We start from the raw sequence: 26,891 nt of genomic DNA, 5'->3' as shown, positions 1-26,891 counted from the left end.
TTTCTCGTGGGCCCCTCGGTGAAGATTGGCGGGATCCAGAGACTGAACTGGGAGATGCTATGTGCATGTGGTGCATCCCAAAAAGAGGCTCGCAGAATGCAGACCGCACACACTGCCATCCAGTTATTTGGATCTAGTGGGACTAAGATATTACGCTCAATACTTGAATACACTTTCTCAGATATTTACTAGGCTCGTCCACAGCCGTTCCTAGATATTCACATGGAGCATTTTTCCGTAACACGTGATGCATGTGTAGACCTCTCAAGACACAGTAGACCTTGTTCACATATATCAAGCGACTGTAATATTGATTAGGGTCAGCAAGGGAGACTAGGAACTGATCACAAGTCTAGATATAGTGCAACATCAACAATATTATAAGCAATAATGTATAAGATAAATGTCCGCAGGAGCAAAAAAGTCCCATGATGTTACACAGACAAACAGTCACGTCTCAGCCGCATGGACTTGTGTGATTATATCCATATCCTCACTTCCACCAAAGGTCGTGCGATGGCTATCGCGGTGTCCGCTACGGATCCGAGAGGTCGCCCGAGTTTCCGTAGGATCGCCACTTTGCCGCGCCACACTTTCGAAATACCCCTGAAGGATAGACATGTGCGCAGATGTCAAATTGACCTGCGCGGGAGGGACTGGAAAGTCCGAAAGACCCGACATGCGAGACAGATCCGTTGTGCTGGTTGCGTAGCTGGAGCGAAGAGGTTCGGCAGAATGGGGGTGCAAGCTGTTTCGTCCAGACCTTGGCGTGAATGTTTGACTAGTTGGACCTGTGTGCGCAGCCTCGCCTCCTATAATCGACAATTGGCTTGAGACGCGATGCGGACTAAACGATACTGGAGAAGTAGCCATCGCCGCAATTTGACCGACTCGGATGGGAACACCTAAAGGAAGCCAGTCAGTCCGCTTCATTAATCAATGTATTCGACGGCACTTACCGAAAGTGTCGTTTTCCTCGTTGGCTCTTTCCAAGATGGAAGATGCTCGGGAGGATTCAACATCTTCAGGTATATTTGCGTCTGGGGCACCGGGTGGCACCCTGTCCTTTTGTATAGGCAAACGAAAGGGTGAAGGGCCATCAGCTTGGACTGGCGAAGAAGAGGGAGATCCGGAGAAGTCAGAAAAAAAGAAGCCTTGAGTAGTAGAAGGATGCCCTGATTGTTGCTCTTCCCGTCCACCACGGCTCTCGCTATCTAAAGCACCGGCTGAAGGCGAAGAAACATCCTTGAGTTCTTCGAGCTCCTCGCTCAACTTCCTTACCAGGTTCGTTAGACCACTCCCAGAGCGAGAACTGTGGACATCGGAGGGGATGCCTTTGCTGGGATCATCGGAGGTAGGAGTCCTTGAGACGTTTCTTGGGCGTGGTTTGTAAAACAAATCTCGGAAATCGTCGAGATCATCTCCATTAGCAAGTGCTGGCAAAATCAATCGTGTTAAAGTATCATCGAAGGACGACGCCACTTCGGGCATATTGTCCATGCTACTCGACATCTGAGTTCGGCGGTAATTGGTGAGAGGAGTGGGTGAGGAAGGAAACTCGTCCGAATGAAATATAGGACGTCCACTAGGATACCCGCTATCGATATGGAGGACGGAAAGCGATAACTCCCTCCCTTTCCCTTTATCCGAAACCTCCTTACTGGGAGGTTCTGCAACCCGTGACCTCACCCTCTCCATATTCACAATACCTCGCTCTTCACTACCTCCTAAACCACTACCTTTGCTCGCCGTTTTCTGGACAGCATAGACAAGCGCTTCTCCCACGCCGAAATTAGAAAACTCTGGATTAGTGAGCGATATATGCGCATTCGTCGAGAAAGCTTTATCACGATACTCGGAAATATCTGCAGCATTAGATGGGGGAAATTGACTATCTTCTCCCGTGCGCGGAGTCGTGGGATCTTGTCCGAAATTCGCATATGGATGAGGCATGGCTGCTCGCGGCGGTAGCCTATGCCTCTTAGACACATCGCTAGTGGCTGTATTGGGAGGGAAAGCCGCTTCCAGTGTTGATGGATGGGGCCCGGCGTATTCAGAGCCTTTGTGAGAATGAGTTGCATGTTCATGCACAGGTGGCGCATTGTGATACTGGGTAAACACCGCTCTTTGAGCATAGGGATGACCTGGCATACTGATGGACTCCAGATCGCAGTTATTTCTGGAATGATCATCGGACGGAGGAGGGGAAGATAGCGCGATACCTACGCCTTCGCTACTAGGGGCAGGAGAAACACCGTTGGGGGCAGCGAGTAGATCATAGTCCTTGCTTCCTTCGTCAGGGAGCGCTGGATCCTTGAGCCGGATGATCTTTGTTACTTCACTCTTCAGTGCTATATCTAGAGGAGCATCATGTCCATCAATAGATGAACTGTAGGAGTCACTGTGGTTGAGGCCACAAAGTGCCCCTGCCTTCTTCAAGGCCGACTTGCCCCATGACTCGTTGCGGGAATGTCCCAGACGGGGTGAACCTTTTGAAGATTTGTGTGAACTCGTATGGGTCAAAGAGTGTGAATGTGAGTGCGTATGCGAATTAGAATGAGAGTTAGAGTGCGAATGAGAATGAGAATGAGACTGAGCAGTACTATGAGAATGAGAATGAGAAGTATTGTGAGAATGAGAGTGAGAATAAGCCCGAGAATGTGATTGTGAAGTAGGTGGGTTCGTGCCTGGCTCGGTGATAGTCACCGTTGGTGCCAGACTTTGATTGCCCAATAGGGTCCGAGTTGCGAGAAAATCGATGTTGTTCGCTATTTTGCTTCCATCACCTTTGTGATGACCTCGAGAACGAGGATTCGTCAAAGACTTGGCGCGAAATCGAGATAGTGAACGTGAGCGTTTATTGCCCATTGAGCGCGAAGCTTGCTCTTGCCATGCTTTACGCTGCTCTTGTAAAGCTTCGCCTTCCTCTAACACTCTAGATAAGAAAGATGTGAGCCAATCAACTTATAAGAGAATGATTATAGGCAAGGGAGAAAACTAGCTTTCACAGTTGTGTGCTAAGGTCTGAAACTGGACGTACTGTGTTAGAGAAGGAACTGGTGTAGGCAACAAGACGTGATTTTGAGAAAAGCTTCTTGGCCTTCTCTCTTGTGTACGGTCGGCGCTTCCTGGGTATCTTGGCGCTGGCATGGAAGGTCCTGCACCTGGAGAAGACAGAAGATCGGCTGCCGACCGTGACTTTACAACATGCCGAGGCTTCCCTTCATCACGATCTCGGTTCTGAGGCGCAGACGTTTTTCTTTCCCTCAGAGACGAATAGCCAAACTGAGTCGAGGGATTTCCTGCTACAGGTGTGCTGGGAGGGCTGACAATCCGGCCGCTTCGACCGCTTTGTGTGCTCGGTCCTTCCTTGATCTTAAATCGTGGCCGAGGAAAAAATAGGGCATCGCACCATGATTCGGCAGAAAACCACCTATCGATGCCTCGGGATACGGATGGTGGTTTTACACCGGGTCTTAGCGTAGAACCTCGCATACTAGAGTTGAGGTTAGGAGTGGATATGGAGGATCTAAGCTGTGGAGGGTTATTGGTCGAACCGTTGGTCCCGTTTTGAGCTACAGGAATTTTCAATCGACGAGATGGAGGTGGCGCGGTATGGTGTGTAGTAGAGTTATATTGGCCTGCACTAGATCCAGAAGCATTTGGTCGGTATATTGCGGCAGAAGATGTATGTCGTAGCGTCTTGTGGGCGGTAGGAGGTGAAGTGTAAGAAGTATTTGCATAGGGATGGAAGGAATGTTGAGACGCTGGAGGTGAATTGGGCTTTGGTGAATGCCCGGACGACTCATCGTATTCAGATGTCTCATTGTCAGGGTGTCGCAATAAATTCTGTCTGGAAGGAGTGTGCTCAGAAGCATTGGAACGGAAGCCATGTTGAGCTTTAGGTGTCGCAAGTAAAGTGGAATAGCATAGGTCATAGTAGTCATCCTCACTTGCCTGCGAGGCGCGACCACTAGCACGACGATTTTCGACGGGCTTTATGGGAAGTTTGGGGCGCATTGGGGATTTGGGAACAACACGGGGAGAGGTAGGTGAGGTCGGAGGCCCCGCATGTGATGCGTATGGCATCGGTGGGGGCGGAGACTTCCTGTTAGCTCCATTAAACGAGAACAAGCTGGCAAGACTCGTCCGACCGCTACCTGCAGTTGCACTGGAAAAGGTTTGCTGATAACTGGATGGCGAGCGCTGATGTGGCATCGGCGATTCGTCCACGCCGCCCGCCGCGTCTAAGGGCAATGGCGGAGGCACACGCATACGCGCTGTGGTGGTCTGCGAACGGCGAGAGCGTGTTATAGTGCTATGTCGGGTGGGATCGATAGCACTCGAAGAACTAGTAGTGTTGTGCATGTCAGATAATGCTCTGCTTCTGGTGCGGTTTCTGTGTTCTTCCACAGAAGAGGCGCGGCCTGTTGTCGCACCGTACGGGTTCGCGTTATCAAGTCCACCTCCGTACCGATGGAAGAGGTCCTGGTCGCCGAGAATGGCGTCGAACTCTTCCTTGTCCACGAGATCGCCCCAACTATCTCGTTCTGGTATTGGTACATCCTTGGGCATCTCATACGGTCCATAGTAGGGAATGTACCAGTCATCCTGCTTTTCAACATCGCGCCGACGACTAGGCGAGGACGCTGTTTTGGATCCGAAGCCGAGGCGGGGAAAAAGGGAAAAAGGGAGCGTGTTGTGTGTTTTTGCGACCATGAAGATGTGTGAGAGGGGGCACAAGTGCGTCGATGAATCAACTTCAACGATGACAGGGAAATTTCAAAAATTTTATGAACTAACTGCGAATGGGACCTACCTGTCTGCGGACCACCCGAGAAAGGTTAAGAAAGGTATCCGAATAATGTAGTCTAGGATATAGAAGTCAGATGAAGCCACCGCAGGTGCTGTTGGGATCCAACAGATGTGCAGCAATGATGATGAAAATTTGTACAAGCCAGATGAACAGGAACGGCGACTCACCAGGATAAGATGTGATGGTGGAAGTTAGGAAAAGAGTGGCTTCCCAGTCATCTATGATGTTTATGCTGCCTTTGCCCTCACTGTATCACACAGCGGGCACGAAGAGAAATGTCGATGAACCCACGAATAAGATGACAATGGTCTTGAACCACGTCTGTTCGCACGCTCAGTTATTTTTCTCCAGCTTACTTCCACCGCATCTTCTTGCGAGCCTGATGGCCTTGATGTCGGTCAAATGTTTTGCATCGCCCATCTGATCCCTGCACCATTTTATAATATTCGCTGTTATCTGCTCAACACAGCACTATGGATTTCATCACGCGCCAGGCCGCATTGACATGCGCGTCAGGCCTCTCGCCATATTCCTGACTTTTCAAAATCTCAAAGTCCAGCAAACGTATAACCGTTTAATCTCACTCCAAATGAATTGTGGTTATATATGTGCCATATGCACAACTTGGGCCTTATCTGAACACGCCTGCCTTCTAGGAAGCGCGCACATGACCGGGACCGAGGTCACCTGGATGCAGCCAAATTCTACGAGTTTCGTCCCTCATGTCAGGCTCTGCCATTTTCTGTCAGGTCCAGATACCTTGGGATATCCTATTACGACTCTGGCCTTATCAACACTGTCCGATCGAGCTTAGTGTCACCTTACTCCCGTTATCTGGTCAAGACAGCATTCATCAGACGCTGTCGCAGTCGCTGCAAAGCGGAGCAACCCCTCGGGTTTATCCTAACATTGAGCGCACTGCGTACGCTTCCATTCGCATACCTGTCACGTTCGCTGCACTGAACTCATCCACGATATCGTGATTAACTGCCAAATCACTGATTGAGCATGTCGCGAGGCTGCCTGTTCTTTCCGCCTACTTGTTAACTCGGGATAACAACTGCTGCTGATTGCAAAGTTGTGATCGAGCGGGATCCCCTGTGGTCGACACCCAAGTTTGGTATGTTGTAGATAAAAGAAGTCGTGGGCAGTGGATTGAGGCACTTCTCGATCAATCAGGATCAGTAGTGCTTAGGCATGCCAACATTCTTCATAATCAACAGGTAGATTACTCCTCGTTGCATAACACTGCAATAAACGCTCTTATTCCGAACACCGTGCTCTCTGCCGTTTACATGTGCCAGGTGCCAGGTGTAATCCCATGGCCCTCATCTGTGCCTTTTTTCAGTTACGGACCTCCAAAAATTGTCGTTAGTTTTCAAATACCTTTATTACTGGCCGTTGTCCTGCTTGGCGACTTCCAAAAAAGGGGAGAAATCTTGTTGAGGGACCACAGGCTATACGCTGGGCTAGCGTTGTCTCGCTCTTCCTGATTTCGATTCAACGACGCCCGACAAAGTCTCATGGATGCCTCTACAGTCGGCCGAAGGCCCCTTTAGATGGCAATAGTATTTAAAGTTCTCAAAATGCAACTCTAGGTATCGTAAAGAGTTTCTCCTTCCGCGCTGATGACAACAAGGATTACAAGTCAGGCACGAGCGGTTATGTTATGGCTCCACAACTAAACCATAATCATGGGGTTGATTTTGATTTTTACGTTACCGTTGCTTGGTGACTCATATCGCACTTTGGTGCTCGAATATCAAGTTAACTAGCTGCGATCAATGTCAAGGACAGAGTACAGACTTTGGGCCCAGCAAGCCTCTCCAGTACAGTATTCGCTCTTCACGCAATCTATATAACCATATAACATGGTCGTAAATAACTCTCGATACAAATTAAGCACCCAAATTTAAAGGAAGTAATTAAAGTAACAGGTTGTCCAGCTTTCCTGGTGGCGGTGCATGTGAGATTGTTTGGATCACAGGCTGTAGCCAAACAAACATCCATCCTGACACCAGACGTCGACGAGATCTCCCTCTTGCTTAAGATAACAAGCAAGGGCGACAACAAACGGAGTTCACCTATCTTTTCATTAACTTTCGTCCAAGATCCGTCCAAGTTCTCTGAATCATTTGATCTGGTATTGTTATTTTTCCTAATCATACGATTCCTGCATCATCTTACGCAATGTGATCGCAGATATATTGTTCACTCCCAGGCTCGACCTTACTTAATGTATGGATTCAGGAGAATCTAGCCAAACTCCCAAATCTCATGTTAGAAACCCAGAAGGAAAGAACCAACATAAAGATTGTCGTGAGTTTTCATGTTTCATTAGCTACTCCGGACATTCCGACGGCCTCCCTAGCTCCCAAGAATGATCCACGCATAACGCAGTTCCTCTACGAGTACCAGCGGCGTGAGATATTTGACAAGCGAGAGATAAGTCGGCTCCTGCTTTCTGAGCATGGGATAAAGATGAGGTGAGGCCGTCGCCGGTATGTCCTCCCCTCTTTCTACTCGTGACTTATCAATACTATGCTAGCGAAAGCTCCGTAGCCAGGCGCCGTAGATCCCTTGGCATATATGCGAGCGGCGTCACAACCCGTCAGCTCCCAGACAATGTCAAGAGGCAGCTCGTCCTGAACCAGATGGCCAAGGATCCTACCAAGAAGCTCGGTCCAAGGATGATCAAGCAACTGATCGCACGCGAAACCGGTATCCACTTGACGAGGTAAACTTCCCATAGCACGCCGTCGGGGAATTCAAAATTGACTGTTGCGGTTCCAGGGATTATATTAGGAACGAGATGCTTGTGCAAGATCCCCTAGGTTTTACTTCTCGCGATACATCGCTCAAAAGGACACAGCAGGAGTCTATTCTTCAATAGTTATGCCGCTTTCCTTTTCCTGTCGTTTTCCACCGTAAAGTTCGGTCAGTTGGCCGAATTTTGGAAGGCGAAGTTCTACTATCTACACGTTCAGGGTTAGCGCGGTAATGTGGTTCTAGTATTGGCTAATCCATTGTATTGTATACCATATCATTTTTTTGTCATCCAGTTATCTACCTTATTCGGCATACAGTTTGGTCCCGGCAGTGTGCGAACCATACCGTGCCTTGATTGTTTACACAAGGTCATACTGTCAAATGGTCTTGCAGGCGCTTGTACTCTTTTGTCTCTCAAATTCACATTTCCGGTCATTTTAATCGCTCGGACATCGTGAAACTTTTCTAATGCGAAGTCTCTCAGCGCTTTACGGGCGTTCCACGGTAATGTCATTCCAGTTGCCCAATTTAATAGCTGACACAAGCAGAGCATGGCAGAAGGTACTCACAGATGTCATTACACGTATGACTTTAACTCCGTTTAACATAATTATGACTTACTAATTACAAACGTCACTCAACCCTAATGTAAGTCCACGAGTGCTTCGCAGAAAGTCCTACCACATCGTCTCAGCGTGAAGTGGTATCGTGTTCGAAAATAACTCGCCAAGTGTTCTTCGTCGACCTTGACACCTCCAAGTATACTGGATTGTAAAACGAAGACACGGTCGTGTCCTATAAATCTTCCTCGTCTGCATACCGCCCAACCCTAACTCAACCTTTCTCTCGAACGCCCTTTCAACAATTCTACCGCCATGATCGTGGATCATGACTTCCTCGTCCGGAGCAGTACATACTAGGAATCCAGGTCTTCAGGCCGAAGAGGATGCAGCGTCTCCCTCACTCAAGTTGTCTTACTTGCTAAATGAATATCTCCGGTATGTCTGAGATAGCAGGGGTATGCCCCGAGTAAACTATGTTGAAGGTTGTGTGCTCACAAACGTGTTCTTGTGTTCCTGTCCAGCTTTCTCAGGGAGTATGCCATTAATATCTCTATCAATGCATCTTTATTGAACAATGTGTTCTCGTAGTACTCTCAGGTGGTACCTTTTTTCTCTCCTTGCTATGCTTTTTGCTGATATCATAAAGAAAAATACTCATTTAAAGGTATGGATAGATTTCCTATACAATAGCTGGCACATAATCGTTTGATATCATAAAGAACAAATACTCATTCAAAGGTACAGATAGATTTCCTATAAAATAGCTGGTGCACAATCGTTTGTAAATAGATCAGGTAAAGCAAAATCGAGTACCTCGAGAATATAGCTTTTACTTTTCGTAGCACTGCGGTAACACACGCGTCCTGTATAACCCTCGAAGAAAAGAGGCGGATAAGAAGTAACAGCCCCGTAACTGTATCCTAGAAAATGAACAGTCTGTACATCGCAGTGATACCCGCCACTGCTGTCAGGACTAATTGTATATCCTATACTACAGGGACCATGGAAGCCGTAGCTATAACATAAGCCTCTTGCATAGCCATTTTGAGAGGAAAATGTAGAGGCGTAGATGGGGTTGCCTTCCAGGGAAAAAATGCGGTGACACGCAATCTGGACACCACTTCCCATCGTGGTTGGCGACAGAGTAAGTTGGGCGATAATGAAATTGAATCGGCTAGGTTCTCTGTCTATGCCAATGATAGCCAGTCTTGTGTCTCCCGTCTCGGTCGAGGATTCGTATAAAAGTTCACAATCGAATAGAGCAGTTTGGCATATTCCTTCGTAGGTTAGTTCAAGTAAGGTGTCCGTAAGGGATGGACGATCGAATACTTGAATGAAAGAATATGGTGTCAAAGTATCTGAAGTGGTATATATGACAAGAAGATGAGCGGACGTTGCGATATATTCTTTTGAGGCTAGTTGAAGTGAAGGTGCAATACCGGGTTTCTAGCAAGATTTATAGTCGATAAGCACATTCGCAGTTTAGATGGGTTAGCTCAACATACCAACTGAGAGCTTATAGGAGGCAGTTGGAATAACGAGGAAGTCTCAACGTCGATCACCATTGAATACTGTGACCTTCTTCTGTCGCCTACTGCTAGGAGCTGCTGACCTAAAGTGGCGAAAGCAAGATCGTCATGTACTCCGCGAGTGAACTCAGCGAAAGGCACAAAACACACTCTCGGAAGCGTTATGTCGATCCGGAATATTTTACTTGAAATTTATAAGTCAGCAACCGTAGGCATGAAATTTATAATGAATGAGACTTGGAATAAGACGAACATTAAAGACATTCCGGGCAAGGATTGTTTGATTACAGCAAACGCGACATGTTCTCCCACCTTGCCAAAAGTAGTAGGACAGACTATCCTTCGAATCGGTGAAGTGGACTGGTAGACAATATAATGTACATCTGGGGTCTTGTCCAGATCATAACACATGATACCTTCGGCACAAGTTATCATAAACCATCTGCCAAAAAGTAGCGCTGTGTAGCGATCAGCGCCGCGGTGATCTGTGGTTGCGACATAACGCTGAGAAACAGCGTTTGCGACACGGGGCGCCCAGTTGGCAGCCACCTTGGCGCTTGATGTTAAACGTGATATGAGTAGCTCGGGTTGCTGGTTTAGATATGGGCCCGGAGGTCGAGGTAGAGAGGCATTTTTGTATGTATGCTTCCACAGTGATTTGTCAGAGGCTGCCTCCTGACAACATTTTGAAACCTACAACAATTTGAGCGAAGATACGACCAGCTGAGCGCTCTAGCTCTTACTTGCCGAAAGCTTAGGAGGTCAATTTCTGGGAAAAATTTAACGATGTTGCGCAGAACATCCATGGGCAAGAGGTCCATAGTGGTTGACTTGGGGCGAAAAAAGTGACAGATGAGCTGAAGACACGCCGCTGGAATACGAGTACCGTCCGAGTTGGCTTGCCCTTGGCCAAGCGGAGCTTTATACTTACTAGTACAGATAAAATTAATAAAATTGAACTGATAGGGTTACTTCCGTTCACTGCCCGCGGCATGCATGTAAGGCGGTGCTTTCAATACAGGTATCCCTCAAGTTGGGTAGCGCTCTGAACTTAGTAGAGCACCATAATGTCCGAGTATTCTCCCACGATCTCACGTGGCTGGGCTGAGGACCTATAGACCGGTCACGTGACTTACGCGTGGAATAAGTTGGGAGAATCGCGTTTTGTCCGACGCGCCACTTCAGCTCAATGAAACGAAAAACGACCAACACTTCTGTGGACGAACTCACAAACAAACTCGATTCTGGCCTATCGATATCCAATGCTAAAGGGAAACAGAAAGAGGTGGCTAGTGCTAGTGCTACATCAGAAGGAGAGAAACTCTCTGCAATGCGTACTGTAAATGCTCTCTCCCATAGCCTTTCGGCAGTCGTGCAATCCGGCTGGAAAGCCTCTTCAGATAAACCCACCAAGAAGTCATCGCAGTTTACAAATGTGTCTGCGTCCATTTCATCTGCCACCAAAGCATTGACCAAGCTACGCCTCATTTGTTCCGATGACATCGATGTGGAAAGAGCGGCCTCAAGCGTAGTAGGGAAACTGATTGCCGTAGAAATGGTATCTTTTGGTGAAAGCTTATCAATGCTGCCCCTGCTCATTATGTCCACTAGTACGATGCTGCTCGCAGTATTCTTGCAGACATGCACCCTCGTCTTGTTGCACGATGCTCTACTTCTCCACCTGCCGAACGTAGTCCGTTATCGTTGAAGAAGGAATCTCAATATATGCGACTTCTCTGCCTTCCCTTGCCTTCCGAATCATCTTCATTGGCAACTGATGCTGTTGCACAAACTCTAATATCTACTTATCTATTACATGTCCTCACAGTCCTCGCTCATTTTGCCAGCTCGTTAATGGGGGGTGAATTAGATGCATTTAGCACCTCGCTCTATGGATTACCGACGCTTCTCACATGGATACCCCACTTACATACCCTTTCGGAGAAGCATAAAGACGTCACTCTCACAAGGGCTTATACCGCACTCAATAAACCATTTTCCTTGAAGACCAAGCCTCCGAGGTCGATTTTTCTGATAAGAATGTACGGTTTGCGATGTCTTGTCCACACGAGCCCCGGAACAATTCAAAGAACCACATTTTGGGACCAAGTCCAAAAAGCTTCCACATCTTTTCTCAAATCTTCTCCCTCAGACGACGAATGTGAATTAGCTAGGTTTATAGCAAATACTCTAGACGAGCTTGTTCTAAATGCGAAACCACACATATCCTTCTTCGACGGGTCTGCATTTGTTAAATTTTGCGAGCTTTGGATGGGGTTTGCTAAAAGGGTAAGCAGACTGTTGTTTATTTCTACTCATTATTATTTATATTTATATTGTAGGGTGGAGATTTATGCCTCCTTGACCGCATAACGGGCTATATACAGAATGTCCAGAAAGCAGAATCGTCTGTCGCTGAGATAACGTCTCAAATTGAGAAGCTCAACGTATCATCCCCCCTTTCTTCTGAGCACAAGTTGGACACTGCATTCTTGGAGGGCGCCAAGATATGTGCTGTATTTATGAAGGCAACTGCTAGCATTGAGCGTGAAGCTACTGAGAGTGCTGGTATGTAAATGATTATCTTGAAAACTGCATTTCATTGACCAAGAAAAATACTCGAAGATTCGACTTTACCTACGCGCATTCAAGAGGCAATTGCTCTGATGCCTCGATACATCTCTTTCATTCCCAATGGCGAAACCGATTCGACTTCAAATGGCAGTCCAGAAAGTACCGATCTTCAGCGGGTAATAGAAAAGCTGCAGAGGGCCATGGAGCGGCTACGACGTGCTGCAGTAAAGCTCTTGGAAAGCCAACGAGGGAAAGCGAATAATTGCTTGTTCGATTTGTTGGAACCCATCTCAGGGGCGCTCGAAAAAACGCTCGCGAAAGAGGTATAAATACTGGTCTATGTTATACTCGGTTCCTAACTTCGAATTATAGAAGTCGAATGTGGATATTGCAACGTCCGCGCTGGACACTCTGTTTGTCCTCGCTCGCCACAAGCTCAAAAGCGCAGACCCAGATACTTACAGCCCGTCGTTGGACTTGCTCATGCGTAGCGCAAACCTCGTCGCAGCTGGTAGTAATATGGAAGATATAGACTCAGGACGACTTGAGATACCGCTCTCAGCTCGCGCAAATTACACACGATGTATCTCTGGCGCTTTTCATAATTTGGCTGGAACATTATACCAGGATAGTAAATATGCAGGAGCGGTGAGGTTTCTGAAGCAGGCCTGTGCGTTGGGCGGCAGTGCGCTAAGGATGAGAGCACAAGGTCTCACCAAGCAGCGCACGCCAATTGAAGGTAAGACTATAGAGGATCGACCCAGCGAAGAAAAAGACCAAGAAGCTTGGAAGCAATTGGAAGAACAGCTCACTAGACGATGGGAGCTGCTTGGGATTTGCTACACGAAAATTGGCGATCGTAAAGTCAGTTTTGAACAACGTCCTTCATCTCGAAGTACTCATCGCTAACTCAATATTCAAGCTTGCGCACGAGTCGTTTGTCCAATCCGTGAAAACGTTTCCTTATGCATCCTCAAATTTTGTCCAACACGCTAAAATAGCTGACTCGACTGGCGTCTTCGCTACAACACCAGCTCTCAAACAAATTGGTATTATTATAGAGAGGATCTCATACCTTGGAGCATGTGAACTCTTCCTTGACGCTTCGTCTTTGTCTCTTAGACAGGCACTGTCTTCTGGGTCTTGGGACTTCGATGCTGTAACGCAAGCGCAGATAATAGGCATGGTCCTCGAGCGGCAAGTGGAATGCCTGGAATCAAGTCTGTGGAAGGACGACGTCAAAAGCGCTGTGAGGGCTTTGCTTGAAGATGCACTATGCATTTACGAGAAGAGTCAGATGCCTATACGTAGAGCTAGGGTGTTGATCAGATGCTTAGAGTTTCTTTGGAAGGACAATGGCAGCGCAACCAAGCGTGGCGGGAGCATAAACTGGGATAGCGAAGAGATCGGAAGTGAAGCTTTGGTCCTGCTTTCTGTTGAGCAATTGGGTGAAGACGAAGGTCAAGCCCCTTATCGAAGCCAGTATCGTGCCGCTGCTTGCTTTTGGCTCAGCCTCCTAGCCTATCGTGAACCAAATTGTCAAACCTCTCTTGTGACACACCATGCCGAGGAAGGCTGCAAATTTTTGAAGGCGATGATACAGCCAGCTGTCAGCGAGCCAAGTCCAAAAGCCAAAAGGGTATCAGGACCTCTGAAGAAGTCCCCAAAGCAAACAACGACGCTTAGAAAAAATCACGCTAGAACTGCAAGTGTTCGGCAGACGAAAGCTAAACCTACAAGAGGTGCCGCCCGAGATCCTATCACGCCTCAGCCTCGCAAAGGTACGTAACGTATTATGAGCTTCATGAAAACTGAAAATTTACGGGTCATCCATAGCTCTTGAAAAACTGTCAACGAACGCTTCAAAAGTGGCGCACGCAACTGTTGGCGAGACCACCAACGCGATAAAATTTCAAAGTGTTGACAAGCTGTTGGATCCCCTACGTGAGTCTGTCTGAACAAAGACATATTTGGCCTCTAATGTTTCTTCCAACAGAGATGGTCATACAGTTGCTCGGATTACATGGACTAGTTTTGTTAAAGGTCAAGCTGCTGGTAGTTGCAAGGCGTCTGTGCGAGCAACAAGCGTTCGGCTCAAAAGATGGCAAGTTTCACCTTGGTTCACGTTTGACCTTTATTAAGTGGTTCTGTAGCATTTATTTTAACGTCTGTGGATCTCGCACATGAACATCTCAAACTCGGCAAATTGAAACGAGCAAACGCAATCTTCAACCAATGTCTGAGTATTATTAAAACTAACGATGTCTCCGATGATGTGCGCGTGCGGCTTCTATTAAGATATGCAGAGGCACTGGCCATAGCGGGGAATGTCCTTGGAAGGTACTTGTATAGTTGTGGCATTCAGCTTCAATGACTAACTATGTTTTTCTAGTGCAAGTTCCTACTGCGAAGCCCTGGGCTTATCTGAGAGATTAATGAGCGATGAAAAAGGAGTCCCCTCTGCACAGCGAATACGAACTCGCGTTGGACGTCTCGAACGCGCAGCCATGGCTTCCTATGTATTTTCCGTTATCCAGTTTTCAAAGGTGCAAATTAAGACCAAGCAGTCGAACCGTGTGCTAACTTGGTTCACAGGATAACGTTGTTTTAGCTATGGAGTGTATGTTACAGTCCCTTCGACTGTGGAATCGAGCTATAGACGCATTGGCACGTCTCTACTCGAATTCATCGGCTACGAAATCAACTTCGTCTGCAGAAGATTCAAACCCATTTGAGGTCCCTACGAAGGCTTCCACTCCAACATCCGAAGGAGCAAGCGACGTTGCTTTGGATCGGTCCAAGGTCAAAAAGAATACATATTCTCGCCGTATTCTTTTCGATGGGATGGAATGGCGTATGGCTGAAGGCCTCCTTTCGACGTTGTTTGCTCTCATCCAGGCTTACTTTGCTCGAGGTTCCGCCAGGGAGGCGGAGTACTTCGCGCAGCAGGCTCACGATATGGCCGAGTCACTCAACACGCAAGCGATGGCCAGCCGGGCTTTAGCCAGGAAAGGCGAGATCCAGTTACACCAGGGTCAGATCGATACCGGGCACGAGAGCCTCTTGCGTGCTGCAGAATTATTAGCAGACTTGGAAGGGACTGATGCTGCTGATATCAGACGTCTAAGGGGAGACTTTAGCCAGATTAGTGGCGAGGAGAAAGACCCTCGACAGCTGTATAAAGAAGCTGCTACGATGATTGCGGAGCTCGAGAAGAATTTCGCCAGCTTGGATGGTTCTACCAGCCCCCGGAAATCGGGCGTAGGTTCTTCGCCTAGGCATTCCATCAGTGGAACGGCTCAGGAGACGGTAGTCCCGGTTTTACTTTCAGCGATACTCCGTCAACACATCTGGCTCCTACGCGACGATGTCGATGACGAATACCAGGCGATGCTCGAGAAACTCATAGCTCTTCCCCCGTCTCCAGAAACCAAGGCAGAGGAAAATGCGTTGATGGGGAAACTCACTCTTCACGATGTGTATGGCCAATTTAGAGCTGATATGTTCCTCAACTCTCTGGCAGAATCGACTATTTCGTTACCTGTGGGCATGTCTGGAGAGAAAGCTCCATCGTTTTCTGCTTCTACACAGGACATCGTTTCGACGCTCGATAATGCAGAAGAGCTATTCTGGGCAGACTTGATACTGACAGCCCGACGAGGTAAGGTATCTCATGTCCGTAACGCGGCAGTCTCCCTCGCGATCATCAAGGCACTGCAAACCTCACTCGGAAAACCAGGGAAAGAAGGACCAGTGTTGGTTGCACGTCTTCTTGGTGCGTGTAATGCCTTGTACTCCCCACGCATATATTCACATATTTTGAATTAGATGCTTCTACTGCTATTACGTTGCACCGCGAGATCATGGAGACAATCCAACACAAGTTTCCTGATGTACAGAGATTTGATGATCTTCAGTGGCCATTAATGACACCGAACGGGTCTCCCCTCCCTCGACCCATTGCACAGGCTGCAAAAACTCGACTACGTGCTCTGGAGGGATCGGACGACGGAGATAACGATACTACCACAGATGACAAATCACTCAAGGAATACTGGGAAGCTATTCTTTCGAGATACGAGTCGCATACGTTGGATACAGCAGCACTGTCGACCTCGCGAGTAGATTCGCTCCCTGATAACTGGACAGTTGTCAATATCACCATTACAGAGGATAAGAACACGATGTTCGTCTGTCGGCAACGCGCACGATCTGACCCTCTCATATTCTGTGTTCCCTTGAAAGGGAGGAGGGAAACGGACGACGACGAACATCTAACATTCGATGACGCATTGAACGAGTTGAAAGAAATCATCAGACTCAGTGATCAGGGAACAAGACAGGCTGCTCACGTAAAAAAAGATGACCAAAAGGCACGAACTGCATGGTGGGCGGACCGGTCGGCTCTTGATAAACGAATGCAGGAGCTACTAGAGAACATTGAGTACTGTTGGTTAGGTGCATTCAAGGTGCGCTTTTCGCCCGGACCGCAAAGTGACGCTAATTAAGGGATGTGCATTACAGACAATTTTGAGCGAGCCGACGAAAATACCTCGGGATATTATCTCGGATTTCAGGGCCCATCTTGACCGTGTCTTCAAACGCAGCCTCCCTGCTCAAGACCGTAAACAGAAATCGAAAGTCACCCTCGATGATAACCTCCTCGAGTGTTTCTCCACACTGTCGCCCAAGTGCAGAGATGAGGAGCTGGAAGACCTCGTGTACTTCATCCTTGACCTGTACCAGTTCCACGGCATTCCAATAGCAATTTCCGAGGTCGACGTGGATCAAGTAACAGTCGATTTACGCACGGCGTTAGAGGAACACGCTGCGAGAGCGAAGGCAAGAGTCGTGCCAAAGCAAGATAGCCACTTATTTTTGGTTCTGGACAAGAATGTGCAGGGCATCCCTTGGGAGTCTATTCCAATTTTGCGAGGGAGGAGCGTTAGCCGGATTCCTAACATGGAGTGTTTGATGGACAAGCTTCAGTTTGCGGAGTGGCAAAGAAGTCGCGGAGAGACGGCCAATGAGGCAATGGCCACTGAGATAGGGACTATTGACAGAGTGAAGGTCGACCCACGAAAGGCATATTACGTTCTCAACCCAAGCGGTGACCTCAAGGGAACTGAGGGCCGCTTTGCAAGCTGGCTAGGCAGCATGCGTGAAGTAGGATGGGAAGGCGTCATTGGACGTCCCCCAAGTGAGCAGCAGTTCCTGGATGCCTTAACAAGAAAAGACCTCGTGATGTGCGTGATTCACTTTTGGCTGATGATATGCTATTCAGCTAAAGTGTTACAGTTATTTTGGACACGGTGGGGGAGAGCAGTATGTGCGATCACATCGAATTCGGCATCTTCCTAGGTGCGCGGCGACCATGCTCTGGGGTTGTTCCTCTGGAGCACTGAAGGACATGGGGGACTTTGATCGTGTGGGAACACCCTATAATTATATGCTGGCTGGTTGGTGAGTGTATTTGAGAATCAATTTATGTCAAGATGATGATCGCTTATTTCGCGGCCATATTTATGTCCGACGTCAGTCCGTCTTTGGTAGCCAACTTGTGGGACGTCACCGACCGCGACATTGATAAATTCTCGCAGGTGGTGTTCGACAAATTGCAGCTGACTGCTGATGGTGTTCGGAAGAATAAGGAAGGAGAACAGGGAGGGACATCGTTGGTAGCTGCCGTGTCTCAAGCGCGAGACTCGTGCAAGCTGAGATACCTGACTGGTGCTGCGCCTGTGGTGTATGGGATACCGTTCTACCTATAGAATGGGATGTGTGTAGTGTATTTTCTGTTAATAGTGGGATAGAAAGCTATTCTAGAGTATGTGCGGGTAATTGAATATACATGTGGATAGGATAAGCCACCACGCGGGTGCTATATTTTTCGGTTTGAGACCAGCCGAGCCACAGCCACCGGGCCAGGCAGACGCTGTCGACGACGACGAACCAAAACGCTTTTGCTTTGATTATCATCCTCGACCTTTCATTTTCTTTTTATTTCCTGCATATCCTTTCCATCTCTTCCTTGCCCATACGCTTCAGTCCTTTTCCCTCTTTACTCCAGATCACTCATGGCCAGCACCGTGCTGGCCCCATCTTCCACCGCAACCAGCCCTTCATCCCCGTCTTTCGACCATTTTCACAGGCAGAGCCTCGTTTCTTCCTCAGGAGCTTCCTTCCAAACAGCAAGGACAGCGCCCTTGTCTGCTGCTTCTCACAATTCTCTTTCTAGCTCGCGCTCGTCATCCGCACACACTTTGGGTCCAACGTCCAGTAGCAACCGCGAACCTGAGAATGTCAATCCAATGCACATTATGAGCCGCCAGGCTGCCCAGAACATCCACTCCCAAGAAATGCATATCGTCAAGGTAACAGGCGACAAAGTCCAACTGGAGGCGGGCCCAGTTCCAGATACACTGTTTACAAAAGTGGGAAGATCTCTGATGCATGTTGTGCCAAGTGATACTCTGAACGATAAGTTCGACTTAAACAACAGCAATATAGGGCCACCGCCGCCGTCTCCCCCAGCCAGTGTGGAACAAGATGATCACGCGGAAGGGGACGTGTTTCCTCCCCCAGTCGTGTACTCCAAGTCTGAGCCGATTGGCAGGCCTGTCATCTTCGAAGATACTGTACGAGAGCGACAGCCTTCCATTGGATCTCGGGAAGGGCCCCGTCCATTTCCTCGCTATCCTCCGTCGGCATTTTCTCGTGCTGGCCCTTCTTCACACGAGTCCTTGCATCGAGCCTCGACTGAAACCAGACTCTCGACGTTGACTTCCCGCACAGCGACCTCAGCACCACACCGTGTTCATCAGCTTTCTGACGACAGCAGTACACTAACGACCGACACGCCTTTTACTGATCCCTCTGGTTCGCAAATGATGAAAGCCAACTTGTCTGCGGATGGATATCTTCAGCCACCGCCAATAACTTCGCATCGCCCTACACGACGGAATACCACAGGTTCGAATGTGCAAGCCGGCTTACGGACGTCGCTGCAGGGGGCTGGCCAGAGCGCTCAAGCGTACGGGGTCGAGGATGGCGACATAGAGGATGATATCCAAATGCAGGCAGAGCAGATTAGGAGGGAGCGCAAACGGGCCAAGGCTCAGCAAGAGGCAGAAGCGGCTTTGACAAGGAAAGTATCGATGCAGAGAGGAGGGTCAAGTAGAGATGAAGAGACGAAAGTGCTGGTAGGGAATCTTATTGGGGAGGACCACGTCAATTACGTGCTTATGTACAACATGTTGACTGGCATTCGAATTGCTGTAAGTGGTTACGTCTCATCACCACGAGTCCGACTTGTTGACAAACATTACATAGGTCTCTCGATGTCAGGCTAAGATTAAGCGTCCTCTTACAGATGAAGATTTCACGGCACGACACAAGTACTCCTTTGATATGTACGTCGCTTGGTTCAATTTTGTTGTTTTAATAACCAATACTGTTTAGCGTCGGGAATGAATTGACGCCTTCGGCAAAGTATGACTTCAAGTTCAAGGACTATGCCCCAAACGTGTTTCGAGAACTGCGAGAGGACTACTTCCAACTGGATCCAGCGGATTATTTGCTGTCTCTAACTGCAAAATACATCTTATCCGAGCTAGGGTCACCAGGAAAATCAGGGTCTTTCTTCTATTTCTCCCGTGACTATCGTTTCATTATCAAGACTATCCGGCACTCAGAACATAAGTTCTTACTGTCCATCCTGAGCGAATACTACTCTCATGTGAAGAATAACCCTCACACGTTACTTTCGCGGTTTTATGGTCTCCACCGTGTAAAGTTGCCTCGGGGTCGAAAGATTCATTTCGTGATCATGAACAATCTATTCCCTCCTCACAAGGATATCCACGAAACGTTTGACTTGAAGGGAAGCACGGTTGGTAGACTGTATTCAGAGGAAAAGGCTTCTCAAAACCCACGGGCTGTGTTGAAGGACTTGAATTGGATCAACAGAGGGAAAATGTTGGAGTTGGGACCGGAGAAGAGGGCGTTGTTGACTGAACAACTGAGGAGAGATTCAGAACTATTGAAGAAAGTGCATGTGATGGATTACAGTTTACTCGTGGGGATTCACAACGTGCGGCGGGGTAATCGGGACAACGTCAGGAGTAACACACTTAAAGTTTTTTCTGTGCGTATATGCGCTTTATCTACCAGTCGTCCCTCCTCACTCACACCTATCTTAACCCTAGCCTGCTGTTCCGCCCATTCGCCGTAAAATTACTCAGATTAAGGGTGGCAGGTCGCCCGAAGCTATCGCTATGCGTCAAGCAATGCGTACATCTGACCCAAAGCGACTCGGCGCTGGCACATTAAATCTTCCAGAGGTGGACACAGGTGACCGTCAGCACTTCATCTTTTACCAGGACGAAGGTGGTCTACAGGCAACGGACGAGTCGAATGAGGCTACGGACACGATATATTACCTTGGTGTTATCGACATCTTGACGCCTTATGCTAGCGTCAAGAAACTCGAACATTTTTGGAAGGGTCTAAAAGCTGATCGAGTAAGTCTTGTCGTTCTGCTATTTTCTCTGTCATACTTAATAAATTATCGTGAACAGCACAAAATAAGTCCCGTACCTCCTGTGGAGTATGCTGACCGCTTCTTTAACTTTATGAAAGCTATTATGCGTGGGGGAGGTGGGGGAGGCCGTTTCAAGGCAGAGTAGGTAGACTTATGGATCACAGTTTTTTTGTTCCTGCTTTATTTCCGGGGGAGATTGTCCATGGACACGTTGCATTGTATTCCGTTTCACATCTTTTACGCAACTATACCACAATCTCGCTTTAATATTTAACCTTCTGGGTATACCTTTCGCCCAGCACACACGCTCATTCTCATTTTCTCGTCTATTTGCGACTCAAGCTAGTTGAGTGCGCGTACACACTCGTTTTTCGAATCACTTTTGCAATCATGCTTTCTGCTTCTTTTCGCACTTTCAGACTACCTTGCATTAACTGATCCTAGGCATACAATACATGTGCTGATACATCGGAAGAAACAAGATTTAGATGAGGCTACATGTATAAGTCGTCGTCATTGTCCGCTTGAATGGGCTCGGATTCCCGGACCTTTTTTCGAGTAGCTGTCATGAAATATAGTTCAGACACTGGCATCAAATGGAAAGATAAGTATGTGCTTACAGCGTCGACTAGCCTTTTTCTTTGCGGCAGCCTTCTTACCTTCCACCCTACGTTCGAGTTCGTTATCTTCTTCGCCTTGACGTTTGTGCTCCTCAAGTATCTAAAAATAAGGAATTCTTCAGTGTCAACGAAGCTACCAAAAGATTTAAACTCACGCCCTCGAACTCATTCAGTTCAGAATCCGGTTTATTGGCAGATTTATTGGAGCGAGCCTATTGAATTAAAAGGTTAGGCTATCTGTAGGGCTCAGGGGCTCCAATCACACACCTTGGCAAGAATCTCGGAGAAACGTGCAAAAACAGCTTCTTCGTGAAGCTTGTCGCGATAAAATTGCAAACCTTCAATAAGCTTCTTGACAGATCTCTCTGACTTGAAGGGAAGCAGTGACAAGCAGAAGGCAATGTCCCTCCATTGTCGAGGATCTTCTGAAAGTCGGAATCTTTGGCACAGCTTATCGACTATGTTTTCTGCTTGTCTTTCCTGGGGGTGGGCTAAGAACAGGATCATTTGAAACTCATGTCAAGGACTAACCTTCTCAATAAAAGAGAATATATATCTCATAGTGCTTTGGAATGTGTCCTCATCCACTGCGTGATCACCAGTGGACAGGTGACTTATAACTGTAATTGGGTTGGTGATTATCAAGGCTGAAAATAAGGAACATGGAATTGCATACCATCAGGCAAGTTGTTGTAGATCGCATTCTCCTTCGTTGATAATTCAGTGAAGAACAACTTCGCAAGGTCAGCTATCCGCGGTTCCTCGTCCTCTAGGCATTTAGCCATTTCTCCCAGCTGACCTTTCACTTTGATCATTCCATTCAAAATTAGATGGGTAAGCACCATCAGGGTGTTTTTTTTGACGACCAGATCCCCGTCAGAGAGACCTTTGTAAAGTTCGTTGCTATTCTCGTCAATTATATTACTGAACGAGACTGCGACATCTCCAAGTGCAATAACAATATTGCTCCGGATATTTGCATCTTTTGACGTCTCGAGAATCTTGAACAATAGCCGATGATGTTGGTCACAGAATTGAGAGCTGACACAGAGGAATTTACTGAAAGACAGTGTAGCTGCCGCTCTTAAGGTACGATTCTACGCGAGTGATCAGTCAGTCAGTAGATGTTAATGTTCATACGATTTTATCTTACCTTGAATCTGTGGGGACTGCCACAAATATGGACGATCATGGGCCCATAGATTGCCAACAGTGATTCGGGTCCATAAAGAAGCTCAGTCTCTCGAACACCCGCTATCCGCTCGCCTATCTCGTCTTCGGCATTACCAGCGACTTGGTCTAGCTCCTCCCCATCTTTAGAGGCTTTGTCGGGTGTGCCATTCCCTACGGCCAGTTTATCGGCTGAAATGCTTTGATCAGGGGTCTCATAATTAAGTGGTTTAGAAAAACTCATACCTGCTTGTTTCTCGTCTTTCTGACGTTTCCATTCCCTCTCTACTAATTCCAAGAAGACGATGTGTTTGATGGCAACGTGACCAACAACGAACAAAAGCTGGCTTAAATGAAAGGCTTCTCCTGTATCCCTCTCTCCATCTTTGCTTGAGTTTTGAGAATGCGACATATGTGACGCCTGAGTAGATGGAGCGACGGAAGCTGGCGGAGCTATGGAAGCTGGCGGTGCTGCTGAAGCTGGTGGAGCGGAATCCTCATCCATCGCGTCTGGATCTTGCCCTCGAGATGATAACGACTGTTCATCCTGAGGTCGCCGCGCGAATGCACGTCTGGTGAGGTTTTTTATCAAATCGTTGCATAGTTCATCAGGATGCTCTCCGAGCGCGTAGACTGTGTTGATGGCCTGTTCGGCTAAACCGAACCATTCTTTTGACCGACAAGGATGTTCGACCGTGTCTTGCAATTTGCGGAAAATAGCATTATCCATCTCAATGCGAAGGTTTTTATCAAGAAGCGAGCCTGATTCATGGTCAAAGATAACCATATCGGTGAAGAAAATCAACGCTGACCTTTTATTTTCTTCGCACTTCCATTTAGACGTTGAAGAGCCAGACATGTGTACCTCGCTAGAGTTAAATCAACCTATATCCCTCAATACTCAGCTGACTGACAGGTATAACAGAACATGCCCACTCACCTTGCCGAGAGGCCCGAGTCCCACTTTAAGTAAAGTATCAACCCTGTCAGTTACAACACTTCTCTTGGCCAGTGCCAACATCCCAATGACAATGATAGCGCCCCGACGTTGTGACTTCGGTAATGGTCTATCCGAGCCTGTACGTTTTTTAAAATTTCGATACCAACCATAAAAAGAACACCGTACTGTAGACCTGCCAAAGTTTTGATATGACGTCCTGATGGATCTGTCCGTCATCCATCATTGACCTCAGCATTTCTTCCAAACTGGTCAGTTCGGCCAAGGTGGCATCATAGGTTAACCTTTATTGTTCTATCAGCGAAACTGGTCATATTCTGGTCAAGACATATACGCACTCAATCATGTTCTTTGCTATTCTGTTAACTTGTTGCTTTGGCTCCATGTCAGGGAGAGGTTCAAAATACAGACTTCGATAGCACTCAAGCAGCCTTGAACGAACACCTTTCAGTTCTTTGCCTTCTTCCGACGTCGAGTTATTGTCCTTTGCCCAGATGAGATGCAGCATGCGCTTGATTCCTTTCTGTTCGATATAAGTATTGTAAATCAAAGAGACAGGAGATAGGGTTGAGGATCCTTACCTCTGCACTGTCAAACTGATATTCCCAAGCAACTCTGAAGAATTCCATCGACTCCAGCACTTCCGCTTTGTTCGTACTTCCTAGAAGTTGGGTGATCATGTCTGTCGCACCCTCTACCATTCTGATGAAATTCAGGGCTTCCGCGTAATACTTTTTCCTCAATCGAAGGTGTAGAATCTGGTTGGACTCCAAAGCGGCCAAGGCCTCTTGTTCAGAAGCAAGCGCGGCCATGTTCAGATATGACTTGCGCGGTTTCTTTTTCTCTTTCTTCTTTGTTCTCTTGTTTTTCGCATTGGCATGATTACTGTCATCTTCCTCTTCATCCATGTCAACGTCTTCATCAGCTTCTTCTTGTGACTCGACATCCACATCCATGTCATTATCTGACTTCACTTTTTTCCTGGAAATGAAGACAGTCATTTATAGTTCGCATAGATGGTCCTGAAGGCCTACTTTTTAGATTTGGTGACCTTCTTCTTCTTCTTGGGACCATCGTGTTCAGCGTCCCCATCAGCATCGTCTTCATCTTCGTGCTCATCTTGGTCTTCACCTTCTTCATCTTCACCGTCATCATCTTCATCTTCATCTTCATCTCCCTCATCCTCCTTATCAGTTTGCTGGTCATCACTATCGCCTTCCCTCTCCACCGCTTTACCAACTGCACCTTCAACTTTCTCGAGTTCTTTTTTCACCTCTGCGTATCTATCCTCCCACTCAGCGAGGCCAAGAAGTCCGCCGTGCATCAGCCCGTAGGGGTGTGTTACTACGAGTCTCACAATGAGCGATATGGCTCCCTTCCGCACACTGGCAGCTTTGTCGTCTAACATTGCAACAGCGGCCCTCGTGATCTTGAGTCGTTGTTTTGGGAATTTCACGGGCAAATCGCATAGTTTTGACAGCGTGGCGAGAACTTTGGAACGAACATATGAAGATAGGTCTAGCGTCCGTGAGACGAGCAGTTCATATAGACCATCAAGCTGCTTCTGAGATTGAGCGGCGTCAGCTGCAAGGTCTGCGGATAGCGCAAGTTCACGGATAAGAGAACCTATGACCTCCACCAACGCCATTCGCATAGGATACGACTGTGAACATTTGTCAAAAAAGCTAGCTTGCTATATTTTATACTGCTCACCTCGGAATCCAGATGGGCCAATAACAAGCTGATTTGTTTCAAAACGGATCTAGGTGCTAGTTCGCTGTACCTCACCAAAAACTTCGAGAACGCCCTGGGTCCTTTAGTATCCTGGCCACTGAACGTCTTCCCCGATATTTCTCGCAGTATTTCGTCGCCTAACTGTGCGTGATCAAACTCCTTTGCAAGAACTGTTAAACATTCCGCCATGGGTTCCGAAAGGTGTTCGTAATATTGAAGTGACTGCATGATACTGATTTGTGCTGCAAGCGCGTGCCCGTGGTGCTTTACGGCAAGACAAATGACTTTGTAAACACCTAGCTTTATGGGTTGAGATTTCATATATTGTTCCGTTTCAATGATGTGGTAGGCTGGTCGTGTGAGGCATCTTTAGCGTTATAAGTAAGATATTTCTAATAATCCAGGTAATAATATTCTGCTCACGAAATGAATGCATCCCTCTCCGGACTAGTGAGCCATATGCGGTGAGTTTTGAGTCTGAGAGCTTTGCTGATCAAGGCGAGTGTATGTGGTATCTGATCTATCCATGTCCATGCTTCTGTCCGTCGTGAGGCTGCGGATCGTGAAGCAGCAGCTTTCCCCCCTCTTCCACGACGCGACTTTGATGGAGGCGGAGCAGCTTCCTCTTCGCCATTGGATTTCACCTTCTCCGCCGCGGAGACAAACCAGTGTAACAAAAATGAGTACATCTCTAGCGGAAGTTTATGAGCCATAAACGTTTGCTGATCTTCTTCCTCAACATCTCTGATTGTAGCGTCTATCTGAGCAGCGAAACCAGACGAAATTGAGTCGAGTAATTTGCTCATGACTGGTCCTGGAACTGCATCTGCATACTTGAGCAAGCTCCGAAATATATCAAAAGTCTGCGCATCCGTAATGGCCTCCGATGACTCTGCAACAGATTCGACGGCTCCTGGAAGTAAAAAGTCAGACATGCTCATCCTCAAAAATAAGGACAAAGCGACCTTCAAGGAGATGTGCGGGATCTGAGGAATGTATATCGTGTTCATTCTGGATATCGTATGTTTCGAGGTCTTGCAGGGCCTGTAGCTCGTCTTGAAGCTCAAAGCTCGCGCTCATGGTTGCCGTTGTGCTGCAAGGCGCGTTCAGAGCCAATCCAACTCAGGAGACACGGTGTCGCGAGAGCACGTGCTTACGCGGGGTCACATGCCCAATATCTCACGCTCCCACACTTTTCCAAGTCTCTTCCGCACCACCAACATGGTGAGCATCGGGGTTTTCTATAATCTTGTTTTACTGACTCTGTCCAGATTATCCCAGTCAGGTGTTTCTCATGCGGAAAGGTTATCGGTGACAAATGGAATGCCTACTTAGAGCTTCTTGCAAACGATATGAGTGAAGGGTAAGCTATATCCTGTAATTATTCCAGTGGTCCTCATCTGACTCATCATTGAAAGTGACGCTCTGGATGAACTGCAATTGAAGCGGTACTGTTGTCGGCGGATGGTCCTCACACATGTAGACTTGATTGAAAAGCTCCTACACTACAATCGTAAGTCTGAACTGGGTCTGTTCGTGTGTAGTCTTGTATTAACAGGTCACGTACCCCAGCTATGGAGCGCACGAAGGATAAAGCTAACTACTAAGCTGTAGCC

General features: G+C 47.6%; 7 protein-coding genes across 7 annotated transcripts; 5 read left to right on the top strand and 2 right to left on the bottom strand.

Annotated features, from left to right (window-relative positions):
- Nucleotides 1-287: 287 nt before the first annotated feature.
- SERLADRAFT_458340 (uncharacterized protein) lies at nucleotides 288-2,704 on the bottom strand (the record flags this gene model as incomplete). The annotated part of the gene is made up of 2 exons (XM_007314119.1): nucleotides 288-905; nucleotides 960-2,704. 2 exons carry the CDS (start codon nucleotides 2,149-2,151, stop codon nucleotides 451-453), a joined length of 1,647 nt encoding a protein of 548 aa, XP_007314181.1.
- Nucleotides 2,705-3,040: 336 nt separating this feature from the next.
- SERLADRAFT_413218 (uncharacterized protein) lies at nucleotides 3,041-5,081 on the bottom strand (the record flags this gene model as incomplete). The annotated part of the gene is made up of 3 exons (XM_007314118.1): nucleotides 3,041-4,760; nucleotides 4,820-4,907; nucleotides 4,984-5,081. A coding segment is annotated over one exon (1,677 nt), but the record flags the coding sequence as incomplete, so codon positions are not given.
- A 1,748-nt stretch (nucleotides 5,082-6,829) lies between these two features.
- Nucleotides 6,830-7,990, top strand: SERLADRAFT_458336 (uncharacterized protein; the record flags this gene model as incomplete). Its single annotated transcript, XM_007314117.1, has 5 exons — nucleotides 6,830-6,959; nucleotides 7,019-7,135; nucleotides 7,188-7,302; nucleotides 7,365-7,553; nucleotides 7,610-7,990. The coding sequence occupies 4 exons, from the start codon at nucleotides 7,057-7,059 to the stop codon at nucleotides 7,707-7,709; spliced, it is 483 nt and encodes a 160-aa protein (XP_007314179.1).
- Nucleotides 7,991-11,007: 3,017 nt separating this feature from the next.
- On the top strand, nucleotides 11,008-18,118 carry SERLADRAFT_445696 (uncharacterized protein; the record flags this gene model as incomplete). Its single annotated transcript, XM_007314116.1, has 15 exons — nucleotides 11,008-11,235; nucleotides 11,289-11,966; nucleotides 12,020-12,245; nucleotides 12,408-12,574; nucleotides 12,624-13,115; nucleotides 13,174-14,032; nucleotides 14,088-14,195; nucleotides 14,248-14,355; nucleotides 14,405-14,591; nucleotides 14,644-14,797; nucleotides 14,847-16,026; nucleotides 16,080-16,720; nucleotides 16,776-17,497; nucleotides 17,550-17,714; nucleotides 17,791-18,118. The coding sequence occupies 15 exons, from the start codon at nucleotides 11,008-11,010 to the stop codon at nucleotides 18,020-18,022; spliced, it is 6,147 nt and encodes a 2,048-aa protein (XP_007314178.1).
- Nucleotides 18,119-18,218: 100 nt separating this feature from the next.
- On the top strand, nucleotides 18,219-18,738 carry SERLADRAFT_458334 (uncharacterized protein; the record flags this gene model as incomplete). Its single annotated transcript, XM_007314115.1, has 1 exon — nucleotides 18,219-18,738. A coding segment is annotated over one exon (408 nt), but the record flags the coding sequence as incomplete, so codon positions are not given.
- Nucleotides 18,739-19,127: 389 nt separating this feature from the next.
- Nucleotides 19,128-21,307, top strand: SERLADRAFT_458330 (uncharacterized protein; the record flags this gene model as incomplete). The annotated part of the gene is made up of 5 exons (XM_007314114.1): nucleotides 19,128-19,528; nucleotides 19,584-19,663; nucleotides 19,713-20,397; nucleotides 20,459-20,773; nucleotides 20,831-21,307. The coding sequence occupies 5 exons, from the start codon at nucleotides 19,139-19,141 to the stop codon at nucleotides 20,936-20,938; spliced, it is 1,578 nt and encodes a 525-aa protein (XP_007314176.1).
- A 5,189-nt stretch (nucleotides 21,308-26,496) lies between these two features.
- SERLADRAFT_365925 (uncharacterized protein) lies at nucleotides 26,497-26,882 on the top strand (the record flags this gene model as incomplete). Its single annotated transcript, XM_007314113.1, has 4 exons — nucleotides 26,497-26,499; nucleotides 26,547-26,638; nucleotides 26,694-26,788; nucleotides 26,848-26,882. The coding sequence occupies 4 exons, from the start codon at nucleotides 26,497-26,499 to the stop codon at nucleotides 26,880-26,882; spliced, it is 225 nt and encodes a 74-aa protein (XP_007314175.1).
- Nucleotides 26,883-26,891: the final 9 nt, after the last annotated feature.

The sequence above is a fragment of the Serpula lacrymans genome (assembly GCF_000218685.1).
Source record: "Serpula lacrymans var. lacrymans S7.9 unplaced genomic scaffold SERLAscaffold_2, whole genome shotgun sequence".
Lineage (NCBI taxonomy): Eukaryota > Fungi > Basidiomycota > Agaricomycetes > Boletales > Serpulaceae > Serpula > Serpula lacrymans.
This window is presented reverse-complemented; position numbering and strand designations above follow the sequence as displayed.